We start from the raw sequence: 27449 nt of genomic DNA on the forward strand, positions 1-27449 counted from the left end.
AATTTAAAGATCAGAGATTGCAACTTCCTGAAAAATACAAGTGGAACTGGAATCGGAAGGGACTTAAAATAGTGTAAAATTTGAGGTAGAACAATGGTAGAAAAGGTGCGCCAAAAACTAAATGCAGCAGAAGATGCAAAGAATGATATATTTAATTAAAATCACCCAAATGGCTACACACACTTAAGTAAAGATCAATAGGCATAAAACAGTATAATACTGTGGTCACTCAGCAGGTCCCTGGTGGATGGAGGTGTGTAGATGTTAACACGAGAGGAGAGGAACAACCGTCCGGACATCCATCTCATTGTCTCAGAACCAACAAGGAGCGCACTCGGAGTTGCATAGGAAGTGACGTCAGAACATGGAGATAATGTTTCAAAGCATTTGCTTCTTTGTCAGATCTGCTGCATTTAGTTTTTGGCGCAGCTTGCTTTTCTCCCATTGTTCTTCCAGAGAGTGCTTCGCTCTCAAGTGAGCTGCCACTAATGCTGCATACGTATACTTCCTGGACTTTATAGACTTTTAGTTGGTTTAACAGCGTGTATCAGAACCCTCTTGTGTGCCATTCGCTTTTGTCTTGTTAATATTCGAGGAATTTTAGAGTAGAGAAGGTTAAACCTTGTCGGGAATTTTTCTGTCATATGTGTCCCATTTTGTACTTATAGGTACACCCGGAAGTAAGAGGAAAATACCCTCATAGATAACTGTTGCCAGTGATCCCATTGGAAAATTTCCCTCTATTTCTGTTCTGGTGGCAACTCAACATTTTTCCTTGATTTTAATACTGGTGACCGTACTTTCCAGGGCAAATAGAGAGAGTGAATTTCCCAGGGGGGACACAGGGAGCAATAAAAACATTGAAATAAAAAATGCCCAACACTCCAGCAACTATTTTGACGATATACTGGATTTAGGCCTAACAAGATGCAATGAGTAAAACTTTTGATTGAATTGGGCCTTGTGCCCATCATGCATTTTGGTGAAAAGGGGTAAGTTTGATTAGTAAAGCAATAAAAACATGGTGGTTTCTAACCCCAAACCACTGTATTAAAATATGAAAAAAGTAGTGGGCTAAGTTACACCTGAAGTTACATGTAAGACTCAACACTAGATTGAAATGTATTAAACTTATACAAAGTATTTGTAACTATGCAGCCAAACTATGTGTGATAACAGCATAACAGCATACAAAAACGGGGCCTTAGTGATTCCAAAATTGAAATCCTGTCCTGACCAAAGAGCATATAATGCCATCCATTACTGTAAAGGGGGAACCAATATAATTCTGGTTGGGATGAAGCAAGGGTACGCAGAGTTCCCAACTAAGGCTGTCAGGGAGCCTGCATGGCATAGCATAAGTGCAAATAACTACAATAAAGTGCAAAAGGTAACAGACTTCTTCTACTTACCCCTTACTCTAAGATCTACAAAGTTGCTTTCTGATGATTTACTTCCGTTTTCTGTGTAATATATGCAGAAATAATTTCCAGAATCACTTGTTTTAAGATTTAAGGTCAGTATATTACTTGAAGTATTGGAGGTTTCTGCTGAGTCTTTGTAAAAAATGTATCCAGTAACAGTGGATGGATTGTTAGCCACACATCTCATTGTGATAAGTTCTCCCACTATGTATACCGTCTGCTCAGGCTCAAACCGAATAACTGGACTGGTGAGTGCTTCTAGAAGGCAAAGGAAGTTACAATTATAGTACAAAGAATCATTAGGACCCATATCAGCAGACTTGTGTTGATAGCATTAGTTTGAGATCATTCAGAATTCATTGACAGGTGCATTTAAAGTGATAATAAAAACATACATAAGCCTGTTGGTAGAGTATTAATATGATGCGCTGGAAGCTTCTTGAATACAGAAAATGTACTTGCACGGAGGATAGCAGAACATGTCTTAACAGCATGGAAACAGGAACACAACTGAAAACTGAGGAAAGCACTTCCTCTCATTACATCATACCATAGATTTACATGCACATTACACTATAACACTACAGTGCCACTTGCTGCATAAACAGGTATAATGCATATATTGGCACAGTATATAAGCAACTTGCTGTTGTTCTTCCAACAAAGCCCACTAAAGTAACTAGCCTCAGGGGATTGACAAATCCTCCTACATACATTATTTGCAGCCCCTTCTTTTTCAGAGTCTTCGAAACATACAGAAATCAGATGGTATTTCTCAGCTTCCAGGAGTTAGGGGCAGGGATCTGATGTCACACACTGCACAGAGCAGAGAAGAGAGCTGAGTGTAATATGACATCTGAGTGGAGGAAATTGAGTGTGGCCTCTGTAGTGAGTTACTAAAGGTAGGAATTATTAGAGACCTGTACCATCATCCAGGGATCTAGAAATAACAGGATTGAGAGCCTAGTCCCCATCCAGGCTGCCACAAGAGCATGGGGGCAATTGGACTATCGTGGTACAGTAAAGCAATACAATTTTGAATGATTTAACAGATATATAAAAATATATAGATTTTATTGATGCAAGAGAGAAAATCAACAATTACAGATTAAAACAAGGTAGCATTTCATAAATATCACCAGAGAAATAATTTAACCCCAGAGGGGGAGAGAATCACAGTAGGACAATTGATCACAGATGTCATCTTTCTCAACTAGTTCCGCTTCGTCAGGAGAGTATCTGTCATTTAGTTAACAATTTAATCAGAAAGACAATGTAATTGCCGGAAGGCATAAACAACGCAAAAGACAATAAGAAACTTATAATACAGCATCATAATTGAACGATATATTTATATGGATAGAAGGGGGGAGAAAAAGCGCCAGGCTGCTTACCCATGTCCCGGCGGACACTAGGCGCAGGGCGCCACCACCAAGGGGTGGTCCCCCGCGGCGACTCAGGGGAGCTACCAATCATAAGGAATTGGAATCTGGGTAAATAAGGCAAAAGGAGTAGGTATGCTGTAAACTTGAAGAACTACAAAGTAGTGGACCAGTGAGAATTAGTGAATGGAGTGGTAGAGAAGGATATGGGGCTGAAGTCCATTGTGAAAAATGTGGGGAAAGGTGAATTGAATTCAGATAGAAATGTGCGGTGTGCTCATTAGGCAAAATGTGAATAAAAAACATCAAGGGTGAATAAATGAAAAATAAAAATATATAAAAATGAAGTGAAAAGAGGTATTGAATGTGGGGCGTGAATGGAGTTGGGGAGTGAAAGGGTGGGGAGAAGGAGGGGGAAAGGGAAAAAATGGAACAAAAAGAGAAGAGAAACGCATAAAGTAAGGTCAGTGTCGGACAAGGGAAGGGGAGAGGGGGAAAAAAGGGGGGGGGGGCAGGAAACAGGACCAAGCAGGGAGAAGGTAGAACGTGGAGGAAGGGAGAAGGAAAGGGACATGGAAAGGAAAGAGAAATAGAAAGGAGAGAAGAAAAGAAAACAGAGAAAAGAGAAAGAGCAATATTTGGCTGCATTGGTTGTATAGGGTTTTTATCCAATCCCTATATACTAATTATATTTACCTCATTGCTTATACACTTCTATTTACTTCTAAACAATCGCTATTGACTCTCTATTATTATTTATCCCCCCGATTTACTATTCCAAATAAGCCCTGATGCCCCCCCCCATTTTGTCGCTACCTTGGTGGTGGCGCCCTACGCCTGGTGTCCGCCGGGACATGGGTAAGCAGCCTGGTGCTTTTTTTCCCCCCTTCTATCCATATAAATATATTGTTCAACTATGATGCTGTATTATACGTTTCTTATTGTCTTTGGCATTGTTTATGCCTTCTGGCAATTACATTGTCTTTCTGATTAAATTGTTAACTAAATTACAGATACTCTCCCGACGAAGCAGCTATTGTCCGCAAAACTAGTTGAGAAAGATGACATCTGTGATCAATTGTCCTACTGTGATTCTCTCCCCCTCTGGGGTTAAATTATTTCTCTGGTGATATGTATGAACTGCTACCTTGTTTTAATCTGTAGTTGTTGATTTTCTCTCGTGCATCAATAAAATCTCTTATATATTTTTATATATCTGTTATATCATTCAAAATTGTATTGCTTTACTGTACCGCGATAGTCCAATTGCCCCCATGCTCTTGTGGCAGCCTGGTTGGGGATTAGGCTCCCAATCCTGTTATTACCTGAGTGGAGGGCATGGGCACCTCCCCCACCTGCTACACAGCAGGAACATGCTCATGTAAGCCCGTCGATCATCTTCTGCGTGCAGGTAAGAGACAGAGGGGTGATATGTAACCCTAGATTGCCTGGTGTCAGAGAAAACTATCAAAAGTGACTCATGAAGAATGCAGGGGAAAGAGAAAGCAGTCAATGTGCTATCAAAGGTTCACAAACACTTTAATCTGCAGTTGACCTCCTTCTGACCTGCATTTGACCTGCTTCAGGAGGATTTTGCATTTCCATAGACTTGCATGGAAATGCAAAACCCCCCTGAAGCAAAAAAGCCCAACAACAAGCGTCCTCCAAAGAATGCATTGTATCATATAAATACTGGTAAATATTACACAATAGAATGCATTGGACACATTGGGGGGAATTAACTAAGAGTGGTACAAGCACAGTGCTTGCACTGCTTTTAAAATGGAACAGATGCTGCCCCTAACTAACAAAGGAGCAGGCCCCTTTGTTAATATGGAGTGATCAGTTCTCTGTTCTGCCGTGTCTGTGATAGCACAGAGGGTGGAGAGTTGGAGATGCATGCGCCTATCTTTCTGCCTCCCTGCCCCCTGGTCAGTTCAGGGAGGGAGGAAGGAGGAGGATTGTAAATCCTACTCATGAAATGTAATAACTGCAGGGGCAGAGAAAGGCATATGAGCTGTTTGCTAACAGCTCACATCCCATAGAACAGTGGTTCTCACCTCCTGTCCTCAGGACCCACTAACAGGCCAGGTTTGCAAGATAACTGAAATACATCACAGGTGATATCATTTGCTGCTCAGTGATTGCAGTATTCTGGTCTGCATCTCCCCAAGGTAATACTTAAAATCTGGCCTGTTAGTGGGTCCTGAGGACAGCAGTTGAGAACAACTGCCATAGAACAATGTTAGAAATTTGGGGAATCAGCAGGGCCATCTTTAATATTGATTGGACCCTGGGAAAAGATTTTCTTGGGCACCCCCCCCCCATTCAATTTCACTCTCCACCTGCTCTGAGACATACAATAAATAGCAGCTAGATTTAAAATCAGTTTACTATATCAGATCAGGCAGCAATTGCGATTGCCAGCGGTTACAGCAAATCATTACTGCTTACTGACTGGTTGCTAGAGGTTACAGCTCACATTACGGCTCACTGATTAGTTGCTAGAGGTTATAGCAAATGATTTCTACTTGTTAATTGGTTACTAGAGATTACTGTGTAGTATTACTGCTCAGTGAATGGTTGCTAGAGGTTACAGCACATCATCTCCTCACTGCAGGGGGGCACGATATACATATGAATTCCGCCTCTATTTACATATCAATGCTGTCGGCCGCAGCTATTTACTTATGAATGCTGCCGCTATTTACATATGAATGCCGGTTATTTACATGTAAACACAGGGTCTGCAGATGAGTCATCTGTACACAACAATAAGGCAGAGCTGGGCAGCATTAGTAGCAGCACTTCCCACTGAGATATTGGAACACAGCACAGGACTAAAATTTCAAAGGATAAGGGAATTTAAACTGGGATAGTTGGCAAGTATGAGGCAGTTGCTTTGGGCCCCACAACAATGACAGGGCCCAGGGCAGCTGCCCCTTTTGCCCTGCCTTGAAGATGGCCCTCGGAATCAGCTGCAGTTTTCTATGTGGAAAATGTCACCATTCCCTCTATTAATTAGGGGCAGACCTGCGCTAGTTTCTATTTCACTCTGTAATAGAAACTAGCACAGGTGGCACAGATAGACCTTAACCTCCCTGGCGGTTTTCCAGAGTGTGGCTCGGGGTTAAAATTCAGTACCATTAGCGGTAACCCCAAGTCACACTCGGGATCACATTGCAGGATCCTGGGGCGGCGTTACTTACCTTGTCCCCGGGATCCTGCGATGTCCCCCGCAGTGTCCGAGGGCTCCGTCCTCCTCCGAAGCCTCTCCGTGCCAGGCTCCGTTCCCTGCGAGCGGCGCGCCGCATGGGGGCGGAGCCTGGCGGCAAATTCAAAAAAAGTAAAAATCATAACACATACAGTACTGTAATCTTACAGATTACAGTACTGTATGAAATGATTTCACATCCCTTTTGTCCCCAGTGCTCTGGCCCATGCCCTGCATGCAGTTTTATATGATATATACTGTTCTTTCTGCCTGGAAACTGGAGATTGTCCATAGCAACCAAAAAGTGTCCCTTTACGTCAAAAGTGGCTTTAGACCAGCTAGAAAACAGCGATAGTAAATTAGAACACTTGCAGAATTGAGCGATAGTGAATTGTGGGGAAATTTATTTTATTACTATTTTTTTTTTTTTTTTAATTATTTATTTTTATTTATTATATTATAATTTATGTTTTTGTGTTTCAAACTTTATCATACCCGGGATATCTACTAGACTCTGGTTTGGACAGATTTAAGTGTGTTATTGTTAAGATTTACAGACCTACAATATAAAACGCCAAATTTCCATGCAAAATAATGGTACCGCTTTCAGCACCTAAAATCCGAAATAATCATACCGCCAGGGAGGTTAAAAGAGAAGTATGGACTTTTTTAAATTTTAGAATCAAACTTACCTAGGTGGATGCAGCATCGGTCCGATGCTTAGGATTTCAGGTTCTTGAATCCTGTGTCCGGTTTTCAGGCAGGCTGAAAGCCGCACACATCATAAGAGGGTGCCCAGAGCCTCGGGTCCTCCCAGGCAGCTGTATTGTGCTTAACAATTCACACAAACACTTAATAAAAGTGCATGGGGCGCTGTGACGGTCTGTGTGTTTGAATGTGGGGCCCCCTGAGCCGCTCTCCTCCCCCTCAATCCTAGCTGTGTGTCAGCCCCATGTTTGGTGCCCCTGCCCGGGCCAGACTCACTCCCTATGCCGGCCCTGCTCTCCCACCTGCCCGCCACAGCATCACTGCACATAAGCGAGATCAGAGATGCCGAGACTCCTTGATAGCGCTGCTCACACTCCCTAGGAGGCTGAGCACCAACATGGTGAGTGAAAGGAGCAGGTAGACAGCTGACTGACACTGTGCGGGGCTCACACGTCCAGGGCGGGTGCTACCACTAGGCAAACTAGGCAGCCACCTAGGGCGCACTGCTGCCTAGGGGCGCCCGACCGCTGGTTTCCCTCCGTGTCTGCATGCTCTGCAGGCTGCAGCATGTAACTAACTCAGTCCAACCGGTAGTGTAATTAGAGGTGCAGCGCAGCACTGGAGCCAGCGCTAGAGGAAGCAGAACTGATGCTTCCTGTATAGTGGCGCCTTCTGTCACATGGGCAGGGCAAAGGGGGTGGGGTCAGCGGTGGGGCCAATGGGGCAGCAAAATGAGGTTTCTCCTAGGGTGTCAAAAATCCTTGCACCAGTCCTACACACGTCGGGGTGAAACGGGAAGGAGGTGCTTGTGAAAGGCTGCTAACGCTGATAATTTAGCTCGGGGGATGAGGGAGGTTAGCAAACTGACTGTGCCTGGAAGCAGCACTTGTGTAATGTCATGTGTGTAAGCTGAGTACAGAAAGGACTGCCTGGGTGTTCAGCTGGATGGAGACGATGAGATGTCAGAGTACAGCTTGGCTCAGAAGGGGCCTTTGAAGCTAAAAGGGGTTAGGGAGCTCAGTGTAGGTAAGAAAAAGAAAATGAAGACCAAAACAAAATCATACAACAAATTATGACCAGCAAGAAAAATGAGGAGGAAAAAAAGAAGCCAACTTAGGATAAAAGAACACCAGCTCAGATTGCTTTTGAAAAAATGCAAGAGAAAAGACAATCGGAAAGAATTTTGAAGAAAGCTTCAAAAACACACAAAGAGTTGAGGACTTTAATCGTCACCTGGACACACTGACAGAGCATTATGACATTCCAAAAGTTAGCTGGACAAAATAAGATGTTTTATTTTATTATGTAACTTCTGTATTGTATTTGCTTCTTTTTGCTATTTGCTTCTTCGATTCCATGTAAATAAAAAAAAAAAAAGGACTGCCTGAAATTTCTATCACATGACTGGTCCTCTGGTATCATCAGCCCAGGAAATAACTCCTTCCACCTGACCTGGGGGGAGGGATTGTACTGGGGGGGGCAAACTGATCTGGGAGGTCAAACTGGGAAGCAGACTGACCTGGGGGGTCTTACTGAGAGGCAGACTGACCTGGGGGAGGGGGGGGGTCATACTGGGAGGCAAACTGACTTGGGGGGGTCATACTGGGGTAAGGGATTGTCCTGGGGGGGCAAACTGATCTGGGGGGTCATACTGGGAGGTATACTGACTTGGGGGGGTCGTACTGGGGGCAGACTGACTTGGAGGATTGTACTGAGGGCCAGACTGACTTGGGGGGTCGTATTGGGGGCAGACTGACCTGGGAGTTGTACTGGGGGCACACTGACCTGGGGGTTGTACTGGGGGGGCACACTGACCTGGGGGTTGTACTGGGGACCAGACTGACCTGGGGGTTGTACTGGGGACCAGACTGACCTGGGGGTCGTACTGGGGCAGACTGACCTGGAGGGTCGTACTGGGGGCAGACTGACCTGGGGTCTTATACTGGTGGACAGACTGACCTGGGGGGTGTACTGGGGGACAGACTGACCTGGGGGGTGTACTGGGGGACAGACTGACCTAGGGGGTTGTACTGGGGGATAGACAATGTTTTGGCGGAAGGAATTTCTCCATCCACCTAATTTCTGTGGATAGAGGAATCTGTTTTTTTCATTCAGCCTTCTGGCTGAACAAGAGAAAACTGTCTATGGCCAGTTTAACAAAGTCCTACACTATATATATTATATTGTACATTATATACTTCACCAAAGAGTCCATTGTATCCACAGTTGCTGGTTGCTAAGTGGTCCATGACTATTTTAATGAAGTTCTTCTTTAATGTCAGCTCAAATTGTCAACTCTTCAAAATCACATGTAATGGAAGATTATTTTTAAATGATTATGCTGAGGTTTATACATGTCTGTGAGACTGTTAATTGTGCCACAGCACTTTAAGCATATTTTATGGGTACAAGAATGCTTTTGTTTTATTTACCCATGCCCCTTTAAGCCCCTCCCACTGTTAATGCAATCTAACCACACTGACTGTTCGCCGCAGCGCACTTCTATTTACCTTATGACAAGCAAAGGTGTTCCAGGCCTTTTACAATCCTATAGTGTATACTACAAAAAATAATTGCCATGCAGCGCTAAAGTGTTTGGGATTGGCTTAAAAAAAAGTTGGCAACCCTACCAATGCTGCATCTGTCCCCGGCTGGCTCTAACACTGAGAACTGAGCAATCAAACACCACCGATCACTCGGTTCTCAGGGCTCCCTGAGAAGAGAGCTGTCTGGTCTGCCTCCTCCTCGCTCATTGGAACGCTTGGCCATGGAGGGGATGGGGGTGGCCAGCTCAGGCTCTCAGTCGCTCAGAGCAGCTGGGCCGGGAGCTGGTCCAGGCATGTGGGCGAATCCCGACTTCATCGATCGTGTTGCGACCGGCTCTGTGACTTCAGAGTCACAGGAATCAAAGGACTCCTGCATGAACTGCACTTCTGTGATCCACAGGGGAAGTACAGCCAAACAAGCTTTAAAGTGTTATTAAACACAGGACCCTGCATTCATTATATCTGGTCTCCCAGAGTACACAGAACGTGGAAATGTAATAATTTTAGTAAATATAAACTACAAGATACCTTTTTTCATTAGCAGTTAGAGCAGTCTTGTGACTTCTATCAGTGTCTGGTTAAAGCTTGTAGGAGGAGTTTTCATTCTGCTCTGACTGTCCTATAATGACCCTCTGTCTGGACAGTGCTGATTGGCCCTGTGCTGATCACATGCACTCTCCCAAGAAAAAAAAAAACTCTCTAGCAATAGACACCAAACTGAGCATGTACAGCTTGTCCCCAGCTTGTAGGAGGAGTTTTTATTCTGCTCTGGCTGTCCTATAAGGCTGCAGGACCCATGACCCTCTGTCTGGACAGTGCTCATTGGCCCTGTGATAATCACATGTACGCTCCCTAGAAAAAAAAAAAAAAACTCTTTAGCAATACACACACACACACACACACTACTGTTCTATCAGTAGATGGTTTGGGGACAGTAGAAGAAGGGGAGGAACAGAGAAGACAGGATCAAACAGCTTTTTTACACAATGCATAGGATTAACCCAGTGTTTAAGCACAGTGATTAAATAACAAACATGTTACATTTACCTGCTCTGTGCAATGGTTTTGCACAGAGCAGCCTCTATCCTCCTCTTCTGGGGTCCCCTGCTGGTGCTCCTGGCTCCATCTCCATCCTCTTTTTTGCTATGGAAACCTTTGTATGTGCTTGCTCCCGAGCCTCGCTCTGAGTGTCCATAACACTCAGAGCGGGGCTCGGCCCTGACCCCCACTCATTTGTCATTGGCTCTGACTGACAACAGCAGAAGCCAATGGCTTGGGGCAGAGTCAAAGCCAAAGCACCTTGTCCCCATGTTGATGGGGACAAGGGACTCTTCCCTACAACCCTGGCCGGTCTTTGTGGGGGTCTTCGGGTGGGGGCTTATCAGAATCTGGGGCCTCCAGATCCTGCCCCCTATGTGAATGAGTAGGGGTACATAGTACCCGTTGTAGATCCATCGTCAATCACGTCGCCCGCCACCACCGCCAACCCGAAAAAAGAAAACCTTCTGCCCTGAGGAAGGCTCCTGCCGTCTGCCTGCTCCACCATGTGACAGCTCTTAAGTAAGGGGTGGGGCTACCCAGTGACATCACCAGGTGACAACGTCCCCTCGTGACGCCACTGACCAAGTGCATGCTGAGTCGGTGATGTTACAAGGGGCAGTACCACTCAGTGACCCCGCCCCTTAGTTATTTAAGAGCTGTCACACGGCGGAGCAGGCAGGTGGCAGGAGCCTTCGTCAGGGCTGGAGGTTTTTTCTTTTTTTGGGTTGGCAGTGGCGGGGAGCGTCATGATTGACGATGGATCTACATCAGGGGACTTTTTTATTTTTTATTAAAAGGACTAGTCAAAAACTACTTACTGTCATTTTTTACACTACACTTTTTATTGGTGAGTGAGTAGGGTACCCCTACTCATTCACATAGGGGCCTTCCAGATTCCAATAAGCCCCCCCCTGCCTACAGATCTCCACAACCACTGGCCAGGATTGTGAGGAAGAGGCCCTTGTCCCCATTAACATGGCGACAAGGTGCTTTGGAGGAACAAAGCACCCCCCCATGTTGAGGCTTGGTATGGTTCAGGAGGGTGTGGCGCTCGCCCTTCCCCACCTTTTCCTGACCCGGTGGCGTGCATGCTCGAATAAGGGTCTGGTATGGATTTTGGTGGGGGGCCCACGTGTTTTTATTCTCCCTAATTTTGGCGTGGGTTTCCCCTCAAAATCCATACCAGACCCGAAGGGCCCACGCACTTAAAAAAAAATGTATTGCCGACATTCTTTTCAGAAATCGCACACAAGTCACACCCAAATCGATATCATGCAGGTGCGACTTCCATGCGACTTTAGAGGGTTTACCACAAGTCACATTAAAGTCGGACCAAACTAGTGCAGAAACTACTTTGAAGTCGCACAGATATGAACTGTTATTATAGGGAAACATGGTGTGCGACTAATCATGCTGCTTTGGGGTCAAGTTGCACAAGTGTGAATGGAGCCTTAGTAAATAGATAGGGACGTATATAATATTTACTTGTTTCAAACTTTTTTTGTACATTTCTTCAGTTACTTCCTGGTTTCTTGCCTAGGCAAATAATGTCATACTTTCCAGGAGTCTTCAGGAGGGGAGGAGTTTTTTTTTTTAGCTAAGAACACCCCCCTGCATGCATGCCTAAGCTAAGGGCAGATGGATTTCAGGAAGTAAACGCTACATGAATCATTTGCCCTTACTCAAGATGGCCGCGACCAGAAATGCTAGGGGGTTGTTTTTCAAAGTAATTTCTCAACAAAATAAAATAAGGAGATGTGGATAGAAGGGGTAGTTTGCTTCAAATATTAAAAATAAATTAAATTGTGTTTTTGGTTTGTGATTCTCCGATACAGTGAAGATCTGCCTTAAAGTGATATTAAAGCTTTTTTTTTTAATAACAAACATGTTATACTTACCTGCTCTGTGCTGTGGTTTTGCACAGACTTCAACTCGCAGAGTTTCCCGGATCCTCCTCTTTTTGGGTCCCACACCGATGCTCCTGGCTTCTCCCTCCTGCCAGAGCCCCCACAGCAATCAGCTTGCTCTGTGGGCATCCAATCAGGTTCGCTCCCGACCCGCAGCTCTGTGTGTCTATTCACGCACGGAGCCGTGGCTCTGCCCCACCCCCTCCGGCTCATGATTGGCTCACTGGCTGTGATTGACAGCAGCGAGAGCCAATGGCTCCTGCTGCTGCCAAAAGCCAATCAAGAGTGTGAGTCCCAGGAGAGGCAAGGCTCTCCTGGGACTCAGTGGACATCACTGGATCGAGAGGGGGCTCAGGTAAGTAAGAATACATGAAGCTTAAAAACCTTCTGACTTTACAACCACTGTAATGTTTACAGAGTTATTTATTTTGTATTTGTCTAGATTTCAGGTTTAAAGACCAAGTACAGCCAAAACTTTTTGGTGGGGCAGGTTTGATTATCCAGTGCCATAAAGAGGTGAACATACTGAGAGACTGCATAGAGTTTGACTTCTTCCATCATTATGAATTCTCTTTTGCAGACTTGATCTGGGTATTAAGACCCCTTTCACACTGGAGGCGTTTTTTTCAGGCGCTAAAGGGCTAAAAATAGTGCCTGTAAAGCACCTAAAATATGCCCCCCTGCAGCCCCCGTGTGAGAGCCCCGAGTGCTTTTCAAACTAGGGCGGTGCGCTTGAAAGACATTAGAAAAAGTCCTGCAAGCAGCATCTTTGGAGCGGTTTAGGAGCGGTGATTACACCGCTCCTCCAATGTTCCTGCCCATTGAAATGAATGGGCACTGCTGCCGAAGCGCCTGCAAAGTGCTTCTGCAGCGGCGCTTTGCGGGTGCATTTAACCCTTTCTTCGGCCGCTAGCGGCGGTTAAAAGCGAAAAGCGCCGCTATAAAGATGGTAAAGCGCCGCTAAAACTAGCGGCACTTTACTGCTAACGCCCGGCAAGGCTCAGTGTTAAATCAGCACCTCTAATTACAGATTTAATTAGCCCCAAACCACTACTTACAGCTAAAAGGGCACAGAATTTGGGTGATTTTTTGGTCCACTCAGAATACACCAGAACCATCAATAAAAACTGGCTCACTGAAAGAAAACCCCCCCCTGGCATGCATGCATGTGGACATTGCAACATATGCAAATATGTGGATCACACTGATGAGTTCGCCAATCCGAGAGGAGGTAGGCATTATCAAATCAAACAATTTATTAATTGTTCAACGACACGCGTCATATACATGCTCACGTGCCCTTGTAATAAAAACTACATAGGAAAGACTAAACGCCAACTCCGAACCCGGATTGGTGAGCACATCAGTGGCATTAGGAATAAAAAAAAGAATAAAGAAGACGATCGACCTATCCCAGTACATTTTGCCAAATTTCATGACAGTAATCCAAAGGGCCTCAAAGTTAAGGGGATCTATGTGCTGAATTTACCCCCCAGAAGAGGGGACTTTGACACTATTCTCCTTCAGAAGGAAAAAATGTGGACGTACTACTTAGACTCCTTAGCCCCCAAGGGGTTAAACACAGAATGTAGCTTTCAACCTTTCCTAGAACAATGATACCCTGTCCGTAAAATCCTAGAACTAATTTTCAATATAGCTAATACCATAAATAATCAACTTCTTCACTCTTTCTATTGCCAATCTTTTTAAGTCACTTTATCCTAGCCTCTTTCAATCGATGCTCTCACTTGCTTTATTTTTGTGCTTGATATGCACGTCTCTTTTTTCCCCCTTTTTTTTTTCCCTTTTTTTTTCCCCTTTCCCTTTGCTGAATGTCTTTCATGTGAGTGGTCTAGATGGTGACATCTAGTGGATAAAAATGGGAATTGCATCCCTTAAATGGCTATTTAAACCCTTCACCACTGACCCCTCCTCGCTCTGAGGAAACCAGCGTCCATTGGCTGGTGAAACGCGTCAGCGGTGTGACGTCAGCACGTCACTGGGAGCCGCGCGCTATTCGATCTGGCAATTCGACCTGGCAATCCGACCTGTACTATTTGATCCGGTCTATTCCTGCACAACTCAACAGCTGATGCTTGTCTCCTCCATTAACATCTCTCCATACTGAGACACCTGCCTTACGGCGGCTTCATCAACAAACGGTTCCTTCATCTTGGCATTTATCCGCTTATTACAGCGGCACCTATCCATGTAGAGACTTAGGAACTGCGGACTGAGGACTTACTGCAAACCTGACGACAGAGCTACTGAGGCTGGTGAGATCCTTCCATTTCATTCAGCGTCTTTATAAAAGTATGTCAGTATTGTTTGCATCTCCTATACTTGTCTCCATGGACATATATTTTGCTACTTGAACTGCACAATTTATATCTATCTGCTGGAACCGGGACATGATCTGATTTGCCATCTAAACAGCTGCTATACATATAATGTGTGCAATAACTGGGCATTGCTCACCTCTCAGCAGATCGATTCATCTAAATTGAACCACAATATACCTCATTAATTGCCAGATTGTCCATCCACCCACATCTCTGCTACTGATATATGACCTGCCCCCATCATACAGGACTTTCTAAAATACTTTTTTGCCAACTGCTACATATGACTGGTACTTTAATAGGGCAGCAATACTTAATCTTCATTATATCACTTAGCTTACTATACCTTATTTACAATCTAGAGATGTGTATGACGTGTATGAGTGGATGTGAAGCCGCGGCTCCCATATGTTTTTAATTACCCCTTGTGACAACGTTGTCCCATTTTAACTGGTTTGTGGTAACCGTCAGTCATTATTGCTGGTTTTTTCACTTTCTTTTGTATTTAATTTGGTTTACTATTTGGTAATAAATAAAGCTGATCTGTATCAACATCAGTGTTCCCTGCTGACCCTCTTTTAGAGAACTCTTTCTCTTATGTTTTTGTTATATGATTCATAGGGCATCTTGGAACTGCATGCAGACTTCTGCCTGCATGATTTTTTGATACTTATCCGTTAAAACGACCATCTATTTAACTAACCTATTGGTTGATCCAGGCAACAATCCCCTATTTTTTGTTCAGTGTGAAAGGGCTCAAAGAGATACAAATGCAGCAGAAGAGCATATAGTGGCATAGCTGGAGAGGGCACAGCAAGGAAATCATCCAAGAATTTCATCCAATGATAAAGATTTGAAAGCGTAATGTTGCGTACACACGATCGGACTTTCCGCCAACAAAACCGTGGATTTTTGTTCGAAGGATGTTGGATCAAACTTGTCTTGCATACACACGGTCACACAAATGTTGGCCAACAATTCCAAACGTGGGAACGCGGTGACAAAAGGAAGTTCAAGTGTGGTTCCTTCTGCTTGATTCAGAGCATGTGTGAACTTTTGTGCGACGGACTTGTGTACACACGATCGGACTTTCCGACAACAAAGTTTTGTTGGCGGAAAATTTGAGAACCTGCTAAGAAACATTTGTTGACGGAAAGTCCGGCAGCAAATGTTCGATGGAGCATACACACAGTCGGACTTTCCGACAACAAGCTCACATTCAACATTTCCCATCTGAAAATCCGATCGTGTGTACGGGGCATAGGTTTCCACACAGAACAAAAAAAATGTGATATTACTAGAAGAGCAATTTGTGAACACCATATTTCTCAACTTTTTTAGATGGGCACGAGAGACACCTATTAGCAAAAGTATGTTGCCATGCCCCCATTAAGGAGAATTATATAAAAAATGATTAGTTAAACCCAGAAGTGCTTTTTTTTTTTCGCACTATTATTTCTTTATATTGGCTTTTGAAATTTACATATGCAGAAATTTAGACATTGGATGAAAGGTTTAGCACTGGGAAACACTTTTTGAAATAAAAAAAGTGTATTTTATATACAACTATATAGATCAGACCAAAATGAGGAACAAATTAGGAGGAAAGAGGGACAGAGGGGTTGATTTACTAAAGGCAAATCCACTTTGCACTGCAAGTGCACTTGGAAGTGCAGTCGCTGTAGATCTGAGGGGTAGATCTGAAATGAGAGGAAGCTCTGCTGATTTTATCATCCAATCATGTACAAGCAAAAATGCTGTTTTTTTTTTAAATTTTCCTTGCATGTCCCTCTCAGATCTACAGCGACTGCACTTCCAAGTGCACTTGCAATGCAAAGTGGATTTGCCTTAAGTAAATAAGCCCCAGACGTTGAAAAGTGCAGTTGCACTCTGCAAGAGCAGTTGCTCTGGAGCTTAGTAAATGAACAGAAGCTTTGCAGACTTCCATCATCCAATCATGTGCAAGAAAAAATGCTGTTTTTCTATTTTACTTGCATGTGATTGGGTATTCTTTGCAAAGTGAAGCTTTAACTCATTTACTAAGCTCTGGAGGAACTGCGATTGCAGAGTGCAACTGCAAAAAAAAAAAAAAGAAGTCTATTTGCCTTTAGTAAATCAACCCCTTTGTTTCAAATCAGGGACAGTCGGGAGCTATGGGACAGATTTTGCATGTTTATAAAGAAAACAGTCCATGTCTATTTTTGATGAGGCAGATGTGGAAGGAGGGGGCTGCTTTCTATTTAACCTTTGTAATATGTCCTGGTGTATGGAAATGAGGAATTCAAACACATTCATTACAACGGTTTCAATATTTCATAATATTTAAAGGGCTTGTTCCTGTTTTTAATGTTGGAAACATGAGAATATGATGTGATTTTACTTGCTGCCTAAACATTGCAGCACTACATACATCACAGGACTCTGAGTGGTCAACAGGTCCAGGAAAGGAAACAGATCATAGCGGAAGCCAACTATAGAAAACCACCAGATAGTACACTGTGCCATTAGTAATATAGTTTCATACAGGAAAAAATGACACATGCTGGTACTAATACATGAAACCTTTGTGTATGTATATGTTGTTTTACCAGCATATTCAATGAGAATTTATAATACTTTAAGTGGGACTAAAGCAGCTTCAATGAACTATATTGCATCCTATATTTTGTCTGTCCTTATTCTTTCTCTAGCCTCTCAAGTACTTTTCAGGAAAAAAAAAATGATGTAATAAATAATATATGTAATTGACCACATTTTTTAATGATACTTCTGATTTTTATGCTTTATAATAGCCATCTAAGATAGGAATGTGATAAAGGACATAGGAAAAAAAATCTGGAACGGTTCGTTCTGTCACTTTTATTGTGACTTGCTAAAGCTCCTACAAAAGAAAGAAAACATTTAATACAAATAGATTGTTTCTATTGAATACTTACACATTATGTTAATTTGTCATAGAATAATACCCAAGCAATATCCAATAACTCTTTAAAACCTTACTAAAAGAGAAGTATGTTTTTTTTTTGGAAATCATATTTACCTAGGTGGATTTTGCATCAGTACAATTCTGGATCTGTCCCCGTCGGCTCTAAGACTGAGAACTGAGCTATCAAAGACCACTGATTGCTCAGTGCTCAGTAAGCAGAGAGCTGTCTGCTCTGCCCTCCCCAGAGCTTACTGGAGCACTGGGCTGTGGAGGGGGTTGAAGCAGCTGTCTCAGGCTTTCAGCAGCTCACTGAGAGGCTGAGCAAGGTGATATTCCAGGCTCCTGGGTGGATCCTGACCATATGATCGCAATCTTTCCCCAGGCTGGACAGGCTCTGTGACGTCAGTGGACAGCGGGCTGAAGTCTGCTGTTGACTGAAAACTTGTCACAGGAGTTAAGAATGAACTGCACCCCTGTGATCCACAGGAGAAGAACAGACAAACAAACTTTGGCTGTACTTCTCCTTTAAATAAAGTGATATTTTTTAAGTGTTAATTCTTAAAGTCCAGCTAAGCTTAAATACAATCTAGGTGCATCAAAGCAAAATATGCGCAAAGTGCTTTTTTTTTTTCTTTCAATAAAAAGCAGCCTGAGTCGAAAAGCATGTCTCCCCCCAAAAAAACTTGCTGTAGAAAAGGGACCTTAATCTATGTGTGGAAGCAGTGGTCTCTGTGCAAAGGTCCAACATGCACCCTGTTGAGTTAGATTTAGAGCTCTCCAATCAGCAAGGAGCATGAGCTCTGCTGATTAACCTGTTCATAACCGAAGGTAAAACAAACCTTAAAGCATAACTCCAAAACATTCCCCTCTGGGTGATTGATGTACATTGCAAGGGTTATAACAAACTTTGTTGGAGATTCCTACCTTTTGTTATTCTGAAGAAATCCATGTGTGTTTGTTTTATAGTTACATAGTAGGTGAGGTTGAAAAAAGACACAAGTCCATCGAGTCCAACCTATGTGTGTGATTATATGTCAGTATTATATTGTATATCCCTGTATGCTGTGATCGTTCAGGTGCTTATCTAATAGTTTTTTTAAACTATTGATGCTCCCCGCTGAGACCACCGCCTGTGGAAGGGAATTCCACATCCTTTCCGCTCTTACAGTAAACAACCCTCTCTGTAGTTTAAGGTTAAACCTCTTTTCTTCTAATTTTAATGAGTGGCCACGAGTCTTGTTAAACTCCCTTCCACGAAAAAGTTTTATCCCTATTGTGGGGTCACCAGTATGGTAATTGTAAATTGAAATCATATCCCCTCTCAAGCGTCTCTTCTCCAGAGAGAATAACTTCAGTGCTCGCAACCTTTCCTTACAACTAAGATCCTCCAGCCCCTTTATTAGCTTTGTTGCCCTTCTTTGTACTAGCTCCATTTCCAGTACATCCTTCCTGAGGACTGGTGCCCAGAACTGGACAGCATACTCTAGGTGCGGCCGGACCAGAGTCTTGTAGAGCGGGAGAATTATTGATTTATCTATGGAGTTGATTCCCTTTTTAATGCATGCCAATATTCTGTTTGCTTTGTTAGCAGCACCTTGACATTGCATGCCATTGCTGAGCCTATCATCTACTAGGACTCCCAGGTCCTTTTCCATCCTAGATCCCCCCAGAGGTTCCAGTGTATAGATTGCATTCCTATTTTTGCCACCCAAATGCATTTTTTTACATTTTTCTACATAAACCTCATTTGCCATGTAGTTGCCCACCCCATTAATTTGTTCAGATCTTTTTGCAAGGTTTCCACATCCTGCGGAGAAGTTATTGCCCTGCTTAGCTGAGTATCGTCCGCAAATACAGAGATTGAGCTGTTTACCCCATCCTCCAGGTCGTTTATGAACACATTAAACAGGATTGGTCCCAGCACAGAACCCTGGGGGACCCCTCTACCCACCCCTGACCATTCCGACTACTCCCTATTTATCACCATCCTCTGAACTTGCCCTTGTAGCCAGTTTTCAATCAATGTACTCACCCTATGGTCCATGCCAACGGACCTTATTTTGTACAGTAAACGTTTATGGGGAACTGTGTCAAATGCTTTTGCAAAATCCAGATACACCACGTCTGCGGGCCTTCCTTTATCTAGATGGCAAAGAAGGTTAATAGATTGGTTTGGCAAGAACGATTCTTTATGAATCCATTCTGATTACTGCTAATGATACCGTTCTCATTACTAAAATCTTGTATATAGTCCCTTATCATCCCCTCCAAGAGTTTGCAAACTATTGATGTTAGGCTAACTGGTCAATAATTAAATTTTGGTTCTACATTGGCTTTTCTCCAATCAGTTGGTACCATTCCAGTCAGTAGACTGTCAGTAAAAATTAGGAACAATGGTCTGGCAATTACTTGACTGAGTTCCCTAAGTACCCTGCAAGCTATCTGGTCCCGGTGATTTATTAATGTTAAGTTTCCCAAGTCTAATTTTAATTCTGTCCTCTGTTAACCATGGAGGTGCTTCCTGTGATGTGTCATGAGGATAAACACTGCAGTTTTGGTTACTGAAGACCCCCGATTCCCTCGTGAAGACTGAGAAGAAGAATAAATCCAATACCTTCGCCATCTCCCCATCCTTTGTAACCAGATGTCCTTCCTCATTCTTTATGGTCTGTCCTCACTTTTTACTGTTTACATACTTAAAGAATTTCGTGTTCTATCTTAGCTGCCCTAATTGCACCCTTACATTTCTTGTTGCATTCTTTATAAAGTCTGAATGTTGATGATGATCCCTCAACCATGTATTTTTTAAAGACCTTCTCCTTTGCTTTTATATGCATTTTTACATTGGAGTTAAGCCATCTACGACTTTTGTTTGCTCTTTTAAATTTATTAGCCAATGGGATACATTGGCTAATGCCCTTATTTAATATGCTCTTAAAGCAAACCCATCTCTCCTCCATGTTCTTTGTTCCTAAGATTTTATCCCAATTCATGCCTTCTAGCAAGGTTTGTAGTTTAGGGAAGTTGGCTCCTTTGAAATTCAGTGTCTTTGTATTCCCCTTATGTTTCCTATTTGTGTGATTTATACTGAAGCCAATTGACCTGTGATCGCTGTTTCCTAAATTGCCCCGTATTTCCACATCCGTGATCAGGTCTGTATCGTTGGTAATCAGTAGATCCAGTAACTCTTTATTTCTAGTTGGTGCATCTACCATCTGAACCATGAAATTGTCCACCATGTTTGTCTGTGCCTCTGTACTGAGTGGGTCTAATGGGAGTGGTTTCATAATTAATTGTCAGGTGTGCAGCTGCAGGGCACTAAGGATGAAATCTACTGGGCCTGCATCCCTTTATATGTGCTGCTATTGAAATTATCTCTCCAAAAATGACATTTTTGTTGCAGGGGATGCCTAAAATCTAACTTTCATCTTAGGCAGACTTCTGGGAAAATTGGTGAGCCAATCACGCAAGCAGGAGATTATGTTTCTGGGGAGTGGTCAGTACCCACTCTGTGTAGAGAACAACTCCAGGTAGCCATATTGCAATGTATTCTCAGAAAGTTACAGTGGCTGCAGATTGAAAAGGAAAGGTACATTTAATAACATTCAATGACAATATGATTAGTGTTGCAATTATATGTGCTATATTATTTTTTCTTTATTTGCTATTTTTTTCCCCCATGAAAAGAAAAGATCGTTTCATGGTGAAGTAGCAGGAAGTAGAGAGAAGATATTGCTGGAACTGGCTGCAGAGGAGCTTTGAGTGATAAAGATCCGGCTGATTAGGATATTCGTTCAGGTTTCTGGGAGACATAATTCCCTGGGTTTGGTGAGACCGCCATTGCGGTCATCCCTGCGGGTAAAGAGACTACATGCTCACTTTGGGTGGACAACCTATTTGGATGAAGGCTCCCCACTATTCTTTTCACGGCGATCAGCTGTTTTCACTTTCATGAACATTCTTCAACAATTTCTGTCACCTCTTTGGGACTTTATTTGTTATAATTTTTTTTGCATATTTTATGATCATTTTTTTTGGAATCCTTTCTGATGTTTTGTCATTTTACATTCTGCATCAATGTGCCTTTTAGGTTGCGACTCACATCATTGTCATTTATAAGTTTTTTATTTCTATATTTTTCATTTGTTTTCACTAGATTATTTTTTGTCAAACTTTTGCTTATTTTTATTTCCACTTTTATTTTTGTAGAGATTCCGCTCTAGTTTTCCACCTACACTTTTTATTACCACTGCATGATCATTCAATTGATTGCTTGTGTTAATTTTTCTCAATCTTTTTTCCTACTTTAATTTATAGGAACACTGTTTTAGTTTTCCACTTTTCATTTTTCACCACTACTGAATGTTAATTCATTTAGTTTTTGTAATCAAAACATTTTTTTTTGATCCACATTCTTGATGTGTAGGGACATTGTTTTAGTTTTCCACTTACATTTTTCACCGCTACTAAATGTTAATTCATCTGGTTTCCATATTAATTTTTTCTGATCGACATTTTCAGCGCTGCACCCACCCCACATTTTAAAACTGTACATATGATCAAAACTACTTGGTGTACCTAGGCGGATTATACCTTGTTCTTTTCAGGAGAATTTGGGCTTTCATTTGGTGTTAAAGGTTCCAAGGAAAACTGACCCAAAATAGTAAAAAAAATATATATTTTTTCTTTACATTTAGTGGTATAATTGTTGCTATTACCATAACTTACCACCAAAGAACAACCCAAAATAAATTCTCCTTCTCCTGGTAATAGTAGTGATATCACATATGTGTATGGTTTTTGTTGTTTGTTTCCATAGCAGGGCCCAGAAGAAATCTTACACATTTTGCTTTTTTATTCTACAATACATAAAACACACTGACACTAATTGACACTGATACTAATTTTAAAAATGCAGCTTTTTTTAAAAACCTACCTAAAATATGCTGACCCTGCCCTTTGACCCTGACATTGATCTTTTACCAATACCTTGGCCCTAACACTAAGCCTGACACTGGCCTAGATCAAACTTTGATCTAGCTATTTTTTTCTTAATTCTTTACATTTTATTACTTTTTTTTTACACAATTTGTTTGTTTTCATCTTTATCTCCAGCAAGAAGAGAAAGATACCATGTACAATGTATCTTTCTCTCAATTAGGAAGAGAAAGCAAACCCATGGGCGGGCTGCGAAGTGACAGATAACCCTATGATAGCCAATCAGAGGCTATCACAGCGATCAGGTGACTGGAAACTGGGAGTCCCGGGTCCCCATCGTAGTACGAGACCTGGAGGTCTTGGTGAAAGGTCAGTGTCTGTGCTTGGAAGGTGCTGTGCGGCACGTTCCCAGCACAAACACAGGAACATATATACGTGGCGCCCAAGTTTAAAGCCCACCTCCTGGATGCTGCATATATATTGCTGTGTCATTATGGGGTTAAAGAGTTATAGGTCTGACTCAGCAGGGGCTGCAGAAATCCCATTGTTTCCATACAGAAATCTGTAAGCTGTGAAGCATGACTTATCTTTTACAGTTGTGAATGAACAGTCAGCGCTGGTGGGGCTGTGTGACCTATCTGACAGTGCAGTATTTGTTTACTAGCAGCCAGAAGAGCTATCACACAACGCTGCAGTGCAGCAACCACAATATTAAATGATCAGTCAGGGGGTGGTGCCTAGTGCTGTGCTATGCTGTTGTTCCCCCATAGGAATTCCCATAAATTGGGCTTCAGTTTGGGGTGGACCTACAACATAGCACAAACAGAAAAAAATAATTTAATGCACAAAGTGCCACAGATCATAACGGGAGGTTAGTAGCAGTAGTTCCAATACTTATTCTTTAACTTCTGCCATAATGTCAAAAGCACCTGCTTTATGTTCTAGTTTCCCACTGCCTTCACAACTCCACCTTATGAGTTATTACAAGCAGAACAATTCTGCTGCAGAAAGAAATTACACCAGTTCTTATATGAAACCAATGTACAAGCGTAAACTGGTCTAAAACCAGTTATATTCTGGTAAGACCACTACAGCTGTTGCTGCAGTTACAGAAATATGATGTGGCTTATGCCTTGGCAAATATATTCATTGAAGATGTAGAGACACTCTCCAAAGCAGCTAACACCAAAAGGATAATTGAGTGAAACATTTTGGTTAGAAAGTAGTTAACACTATGCAGTCATACAGTATAAAGTCCTGAGCTGTTACAAAACTTAAAGGAGGAAAAAAAAAGCCAAATGCCAGTTTACAGGCAATTAAAGTATTGTATAAAAAAAGCATAGCTCACTTGAAAAAAATTGCATCTCAGCTTACTGGAATTTTGATATTGATTTTCAATAATCTTATTTTATTAGAGGATATAACCTTAGCTCTAGCTCTGAAGATCTGAACTATTAAAGAGAAAGGATAATGTGTTGCCTGCTTGTCCAGTGACATTAAACAAGTGGTGAAAAGCAGAACCTTTCCAAGAAACAGACTGGCCGACCAAGAAAAGGGGTTGTGATGTGATGTCCCATGACATACTGTACTTAATCTACAAGGCAAAGTATAGTAATGTATATATTTGTTTTCAGAGGACATGTTTTAATGCTGATTTTGGGCTGTTCAAAATACTCAGCAGTTCCAAAATGACCAAAATAAATATTTCACGCAATCATCTTAACATTTTAGTTCTATTTAGCATATAGTCATACAGTTTATTTTTTGGGAGGTGGTTTTAGAAACACAACTTTCTGCAGCAGAGAGATATTTTGCATCCCCATGGGCAATTCAACTTGTTGACTTGTTCACTCTAGCACTGTGTAGCACCCTCTTAGATAGGTAGTAGGATTAGTTAGATTTAGTGCTGACTGTGGAGCGGTGTGTGTTTTTGTGAGGTATATTTAGATTGCCTCACTGTAACCAGTGTGGCTGTAATCTCTGTGTTTGGCATATCTAGCTATGCTCATTGTAACCAGTGTGGCTGTAATTATTGTGTTAGGTAAATCTAGCTGTGCTCACTGTAACCAGTGCAGCTGATTAATTTGCTCAGTTCAGTGTTCTCTGCTGCTAGTCTGATAGCCCCCTTTGCCCTCCAGAGAGCTGTAGAATTCTCTGCAACATAGGTTGTGAATATTTTTGCAGACCTGGCCAATCCCAGGGAGCGGGACCCTGAAGGCTGCTGGGAGTCTTCATAAATACACTGAGACACTGGGCTTCTGGGTCTTTTCCTGCAGTGGATCAATCCAGCCTGAAGGGCTGCTGCACTCCAGGACAATGCTGCAATGTGCTTGCTGTTCTGAGGCCTCAGATGGGCGACCCGAGGGCCTGAACGCTGAAGCTAGTTTGGTACCACTGGAGAAAGGTGTCGCTTGGAAAGAGGCAATCAACTGTCCCTGGACATTAAGGGAGTACAGACTGCTGTAAGAGATCTTAGAGACTTTTGGGCTGTTGCCATCCCTCTTGTGCTAGAGAGTCGCCTGTGTGTTTGTCTAAAGGGGACATCGACTGGTGTCCTAAAGAGCTCAGTCTATCAGATTCTATGTGAAGGGACTCTGCTCTTGTTGCTCTAAAAAAGGAAGTCTTCATTTAACTGTTTCCACAAATCAAGTCTACAGTTTGCTATAAGCAAGGACCTCTGCTTCAGTTTTCCAGAAAGGAGTTTATTGTCCTTAGTCTGTACATAGTTCTGTTTTTGGAGTATCCCACTCAATTCTCTCAACCCTATCCAAGTTCTACAAAAATAACAAAAGCAACACCACTAGACTGGTTATTGCGGAAAAGTGTGGCTGAGATAAGTTGCCTGGCTGTGGGCAAATCTACTGGGAAAAAACCTGGGCAAATTTCTAGCTGCTCTTCAGGAGTAGGTGCTACAATTGTATTCTCAGTTCCCAATGGACAATCTAAAGCGATATTTCAGATCGTAAAAATTCTATTCATAAAAATACTTAGTGTTAGTGTTGGGCGAGCAGTTTGGACAGAGCAACAGTTTGGTCCGAACACCGCTTGCTTGTGTGTTTGGAGAACACCTGAATTTGGGGGGAGCTCGACGGGATGTTCACCCGCTGAGTGCCCCATAATGCACTGCGCACTGCACATTGCATTCTAGGGCCTTAATTAGATGAAGCAATGCACCTGACCATTGTTCAGGTGAAAGGCTTTGCCCAATCAGGACATAGAGCACTGTCAGACCCCTGACTGGACAAAGCCATGATGACTTTGCCCAGTCATGGCTCAGTGCTTATAGTCCCACCCCACACTATAAAAGGCTCCTTCCCACTGGAGCCTTTTGCAGTGTGTTGTTTGAGATAGATATAGCAGAGCTCAGTGATAGCTAGTTAGTTTTAGTGAGTGTGTAGCGTGTCAGTGTAGTGTTAGTGCAGTGTGCATGGGCGGTTATTTTTTTTTGGGGGGGCGCAAACAAACTGAAAAATTTAGAAAAATACTGAAAAAAAAAACATCAGTTGTAACCTCACTGTGGCATAAATTGCAGCGACTGTGCCCATGAAATGCAGCCACTGTCCCCATGAAATGCAGCCACTGTGCCCCATAAAATGCAGCCACTGTGCCCATCAAATGCAGCCACCGTGCCCATCATATGCAGCCACTGTGTCCATCATATGCAGCCACTGTGCCCATAAAATGCAGCCTCTGTGCCCATCATATGCAGCCTCTGTGCCCATCAAATGCAGCCTCTGTGCCCATAATATGCAGCCTCTGTTCCCATCATATGCAGCTTCTGTGCCCATTATATACAGCCTCTGTGCCCATCATATGCATCCTGTGCCCATCATATGCAGCCTCTGTGCCCATAATATGCAGCCTCTGTGCCCATCATATGCAGCCTCTGTGCCCATCACATGCAGCCTGTGCCCATAATACAGCCTCTGTGCCCATCATATGCAGCCTCTGTGCCCATCATATGCAGCCTTTGTGCCCATCATATGCAACCTCTATGCCCATAATATGCAGCCTCTGTTCCCATCATATGCAGCCTGTGCCCATTATATGCAGCCTGTGCCCATCATATGCAGCCTCTGTGCCCATCATATGCAGCTTCTGTGGCCATAATATGCAGCCTCTGTGACCCCCCCCCACTCGCCCGCTCACCGTCTGACCTGCACTTACCCCATCCTGGTGGCGGGTCAGGCAGCGGGTGATGTCAGCGAGCTGTGGGACATGCAGCGGGTCAGGCAATGGCTCCTGATACCTCTATGCTTCTCTGTCCTCCCGTGCGTCTCTTCTTCCATTCCGTATTAGACCCGCGCCTCCTGATTGGCTGAGAGGCGGATCAGTGTTAGAAAAGCAAATATTTTTTAACACACCTGAGTGGACTGCGAGCGCAATGCTCTGTGCTCCAAGTCCACATTTTTTAAAGCCTATTAGAGCCTGTATTTCAGGCGCCCGGCGCCCGAAAAGGGGCCGGACGCCTGAATAGGGGCTGGCTACAGCGGCCATGGATCGATTTATGCTAAGCAAGAATCTATCCATTTTACATAGAGGGTGGCGTGACAGAGGGGGCGGCGCCCGTGCTCCCTTAATGAATGCACCACCACTGGTAGTTTGAGTATAGTGCTAGTATAGTGTAGTGTGAGTGTAGTGTGTCAGTGTAGTGTATATATATTGTGTCAGTGTAGCGTGAGTATAGTGTAGTGTCAGTGTAGTGAGTATAGTGCAGCGTTAGTTCAGTGTTAGTGTGAGTGTAGTGTCAGTATAGAGCAGTGTTTAACATTATTACATTACATTTAGTGCTGTATACACTTTTTTTTTGGTTGCTGCCTCTTTTTTTTTAATTGTCAGCCGCAGTTTTTCTTACTACGATGCTGGTGTTCTCCATTTTTTTTTTATAGTTTTTTTTTTATTTCTGTCAGTGGCAGTCCTCAATTTAAAGTACACAAAACACCACTTTTCATTCAATAAAGTGCATCCAATCACCCATTACCTAGTATTTGTTAAATTTGGGTAATAAGCCCCCCATCTTG

At 42.9% G+C, this 27449-nt stretch overlaps 1 protein-coding gene and 1 pseudogene across 1 annotated transcript in view; one reads left to right on the plus strand and one right to left on the minus strand.

The window, feature by feature from the left end:
* The window catches only part of LOC141145199 (Fc receptor-like protein 5), a 346484-nt gene that overhangs the window by 44689 nt on the left and 274346 nt on the right, over positions 1-27449 (minus strand). Inside the window, exon 6 of the mRNA XM_073631678.1 lies at positions 1413-1682. Within this exon, the coding sequence (XP_073487779.1) occupies positions 1413-1682 (270 nt within the window). The remainder of the gene's footprint in view (positions 1-1412; positions 1683-27449) is intronic.
* LOC141133768 (protein FAM32A-like) lies at positions 7339-8205 on the plus strand (annotated as a pseudogene).

The sequence above is a fragment of the Aquarana catesbeiana genome, linkage group LG01 (assembly GCF_042186555.1).
Source record: "Aquarana catesbeiana isolate 2022-GZ linkage group LG01, ASM4218655v1, whole genome shotgun sequence".
NCBI lineage: Eukaryota > Metazoa > Chordata > Amphibia > Anura > Ranidae > Aquarana > Aquarana catesbeiana.